Below are 4,099 nucleotides of genomic sequence, written 5' to 3'. Positions count from 1 at the left end.
TGTCCAAAATAGGACACACGAGCCCTTTAAGAATTTTCAATTGGGGAGGAATAACATTAGGAGAAATATCTAATGTAGGGGGCGGGGGAATGGATGCAGCAAACCACCGTGGCATGTGCATACATATCTATATAACAATCCTGCACAAGCTGCACATGTACCCCAGAACTTAAAGAGAAAAAAAAAAGAATTTTCAGACTAATAATCAAGGCAGCTTCCCAGAAATGGTTCATGAAAGGGATGAAATGGGCGCATGGTGTCTACCCCTTCTTAGCTGTGTGAACTTGGGCAACTTAACCTTCTCATGCTGCTTCTCTAGGGCTAGTGCGTGTAATTTTTGTTGTTTGCTTTTGATATGATATTTCACTCAGTCGCCCAGGCTGGAGTGCAGTGGCCAGATCTTGGCTCACTGCAATCTCCACCTCCCAGGTTCAAGTTATTCTCCAGCCTCAGCCTCCCGAGTAGCTGGGATTACCGGTGTGCACCATCACGCCTAGCTAAGTTTTGTATTTTCTGTAGACATGGGGTTTCACTACGTTGGCCAGGCTTGTCTGGAACTCCCGATCTCAAGTGATCCGCCCACCTCGACCTCCCAAAGTGCTGGGATTACAGGGGTGAGCCACCGCGCCCGGCCTAGTATGTGTAATTGGACAATTGTTCCTACCACAAAGGCTGTTATGAGAACTAAATGAGCTAATGCGTGTAAAATGCATCTGCATAATGTATAACACAGCTCGATAAACGCGAGTTGCTATTGTTGTCACCGTTGTTATGGCCGCGGTTGCCGCTGAAAAGCATCGTTTTCTTTCTTCTGGTAACTGTGTGTACCGGATGCCTCCCGCCTGTCCGTACGGCACTCTTCAGTCGGTCACAGTCCTGGGTCGTCAGGGGACTGTACCGGGTGCCCTGGGGAGTACTCGCAGCAGGGAAGAAGGAGCGAGCAGGGAGGAGTAGAGGGACGGAACAGAAGGACGACCCGGAGGCTGAGATGAGAGAGGGGCAACAAGAATAGAAACCAGCTGCAGCAAAACAGAACTCGCGCCAAACGCGCGCCCGCCTTGCGCTCTCCATTTCTTTGGACCTGGGTGGAATTGTTTTAGTTTCCGTCCGGGGACTGCGCTCGGGGCGGGGCGGGGCGACCCATTGGCCCCCCAGGGGTCACTCTGCTCCCCTCCCGGCCCCGCCCCGCGATTGGCCGGCCAGCCCCGGGACTGCCGCCGATTGGTGCTCTCAGGCCCGGGCCGCGGGGCTTAAAGAGGGGGCGGGGGCGCGCTGCCCAGCAGCGCTGCTGTCCCCGCCGTGCGCCCTTCGCCGCTGAACTCGCAGCCTCTCGCGCCCGCCGCCGCCTCCAGTGTCCCGCCTCGGGCCGTCGCCCGCCAGCGGCTCGCGAGCGCGGGAAACGTTCCTGGGCAGGCCCAGTCCAGCCCCGGCCCAGGCACAGCGGTAAGCGGCGAGGCACGGCGGCATCCTGGCGCGAACCATGGTGGCCACGTGCCTGCAGGTGGTGGGCTTCGTCACGAGTTTCGTGGGCTGGATTGGCGTCATCGTGACCACCTCCACCAATGACTGGGTGGTGACCTGCGGCTACACCATCCCCACCTGCCGCAAGCTGGATGAGCTGGGCTCCAAGGGGCTGTGGGCCGACTGCGTCATGGCCACCGGGCTGTACCACTGCAAACCCCTGGTGGACATCCTCATCCTGCCGGGTAAGGACCCGACCTTGGCGGCGGCCCCAAATCCTTATGCCCTGGGTAGAGAGCGGGGTATTAGACGGCGGTCACAGGGAGGTTTGGGGCGCTTGAAGACCTGTGGGTACGCTTTTGACATCCCTAGTCCCACCTTGTTGTAGAAGAATTAGGCAGCCCCGAACTTAACGTCTCCAGGCCTCAGTATTCTTGTCTGGAATTTGGGATGATAGTGGCAATTTGGCCAGTGGTAACACTGGCCCTGTCCCCTTGAGAGTTAACAAACTGGGACGCATAACAGAACTGAGTCCGAGTTGATTTTTACCGCGGCCGCAGCCCGCATGCCTCCACCGTCCTCTTCCCGGAGGAGGGCTTCCCGCTCCCGCCCGGCATCCCCCAGGGCGCAGCGCCTTCGCGTTAGATTCCTCCCGCAGAGGTGAGAAGGAGCGTGTAACACAAGCTGACAGGAGAATCCAATCTCAGACTGAGTTTCCCGGTCCTCGTGGGATGCTCGAGGCGCGCCGGCCAGGTGAGGGCCCTCCTAGCTCTGTCGGCCCAGCAGCTGAGCAATTCACGTCCAAGGAGGTCTCCGGGCTGCCTGCTTTGGCAAATGCCAGGTTGGTTCCCGCACGTGCCCAGGGCCATCTCCGCTGCCCGGGAAACTCCCGCCCCTGCCGTAGGCGCGTCCGACCCTGGGGCTGCGGTGACCCGGCTCCCGCTCCGCGCAGCTTGGGTTGGGTACGGGCGACCGGGCGCTCCTCGGAGGGCGGACTCCTCTGCGGAGACAAGGAGCGCGCCGCCGAGGGTCCCTCGCTGCCACCCCTCCAGCTGTGTCTCGGAGTGGGAAGGAGGTAAAAATTGACAGCCCAGCCCGGGCCAGGGGACCCATCTTCACATGTGTCCTCTGGAAACGTTCTGGTCGACAATCTCAATTTAGATTTAAACTACGAGCCATTTGGGCAAGGGTGAGGTCGCCGCCACCCCCTTGGTTTTCTGCTGGAATCTCTGCCCTGCCCCGAAGGCATGTCCTTGCCCCAGCCCCTACAAGGTGGCCTTCTGTCCCCCAACCTTCGTGGATTGTGCTCACTTAACGGATTTTCCCGGTTTCCTTAAGATGGAGAGAAACCTGTTCCTGAAGCCGCGATTCAGTAAGACGCTGCTGGCCCCTTAAGCCTCCTCCAAGCACCCCCTATTTCCAGTCTTCGCAGTTGGAATCGGAATCCTTCCTTTCTTCTTGCTGCCTAGTACTTGGCTTTTATCCCCACAAAGGCACATTTTATCTTGTTTTTTGTTGATTGTTCGTGAGTGAAGTTCTCCCATTATGTTTTAAATTCCTTGAAGATAGAGATGGCGTCCTGTTATTCTCTTTACTTCCTCTTCTGGACCTGGCATGGCCTCTGGCACACGGGAGCTGCAGGGAGTGCTTGCCTGGCTTGCCTTACGCTATCCTTTCCTTCATTTTGAACTTTCAGAAGGCCAGAGGTCAGCGAACCCAGATCTGGACTCAGCTGTGGCTAATGCTGGTGTTGGCAGACCTGGCCAGACTCCGGGTTCCAGGACTCACAATCTGGGTGACCCGGGACAAATTGCAAGCCTTAGTGAACCACGGTTGTCTTCTTTGAAAAGCTAAAGTCAGATCAACCACCCATCTTTCACGATTATTTGAGGATTGAATGAAATAAGAAATGTAATCTCCTTTGAGATAGTAGATGCTTCACAAATGGTAGTTATGCTAGTTTATTAAAAGCTGGGCACAGTATTTGTAGGGATCTTTGAAGCATAAGATTACCTTTGCTTCCTCCTCCTGAAATTAACTTTAGTGAGCATTCAGTGCCAAGTGGTTTGTTTTCAGAGAACAAAGGCTATCCTCCAGAGGGGAGTGCATATTGGTGGGGGATTGTCCTTCCTGCTGTCCCCCTCCCTCACACTTTGGGTGGAGGCAGGAACAGTGCTTAGTCCCCCTCTTTTGGTGCGGGACATGGCCTTGGCACTGTAGCACGTGGACAGCTAGTTCCATGAATTTCAGAACCTGTGTTGCCAGTTGACTGCCTCCTTTGTGTGGGTGCTGGCTTCTACAAACCCAGGGGCATAGCGCTGGGTCAGGGGATGGGCCTCAGACTTCCTGGAGCTCCTTTCTGGAGATCTTCAAGTCACTAGATACTTGACTGATTATCTTTAATTCTGAAGGAGCTGAGATGGGCAGTGCTAGAAGAGCGCCCTTGAGAAGTCTGAATTCTGGCAAAATGTACCTTGCTAAGAGACAGCGTTGAAGTTAGGCCTTTGTGCACATGAGGGTCCTGGTGGGTGAGGCAGAAGTCGGGCTAGTTTCTGGGTGAGGCTATGAACTCGGTCTCACCCGGGCCGCTAGTTCTAATTCCTTCTAAGCAAAAAAGGGAGAGTAATAAATGCACCCC

At 55.7% G+C, this 4,099-nt stretch overlaps 1 protein-coding gene across 2 annotated transcripts in view; it reads left to right on the top strand.

Moving 5' to 3' along the window:
• Nucleotides 1–1,259: 1,259 nt before the first annotated feature.
• CLDN11 (claudin 11) overlaps nucleotides 1,260–4,099 on the top strand; it is an 18,348-nt gene continuing 15,508 nt past the window's right edge. The window contains exon 1 of one of the 2 annotated variants that reach the window (XM_017501968.1): nucleotides 1,260–1,706. In XM_017501968.1, the coding sequence (XP_017357457.1) occupies nucleotides 1,481–1,706 (226 nt within the window). In that variant the 5' untranslated portion in view covers nucleotides 1,260–1,480. Of the gene's footprint in view, nucleotides 1,707–3,632; nucleotides 3,744–4,099 lie in introns of those variants that run through there. The other variant, XM_037729028.1, reaches the window with a different exon arrangement.

Source organism: Cebus imitator, unplaced genomic scaffold (genome assembly GCF_001604975.1).
Source record: "Cebus imitator isolate Cc_AM_T3 unplaced genomic scaffold, Cebus_imitator-1.0 Scaffold287, whole genome shotgun sequence".
Lineage (NCBI taxonomy): Eukaryota > Metazoa > Chordata > Mammalia > Primates > Cebidae > Cebus > Cebus imitator.
This window is presented reverse-complemented; position numbering and strand designations above follow the sequence as displayed.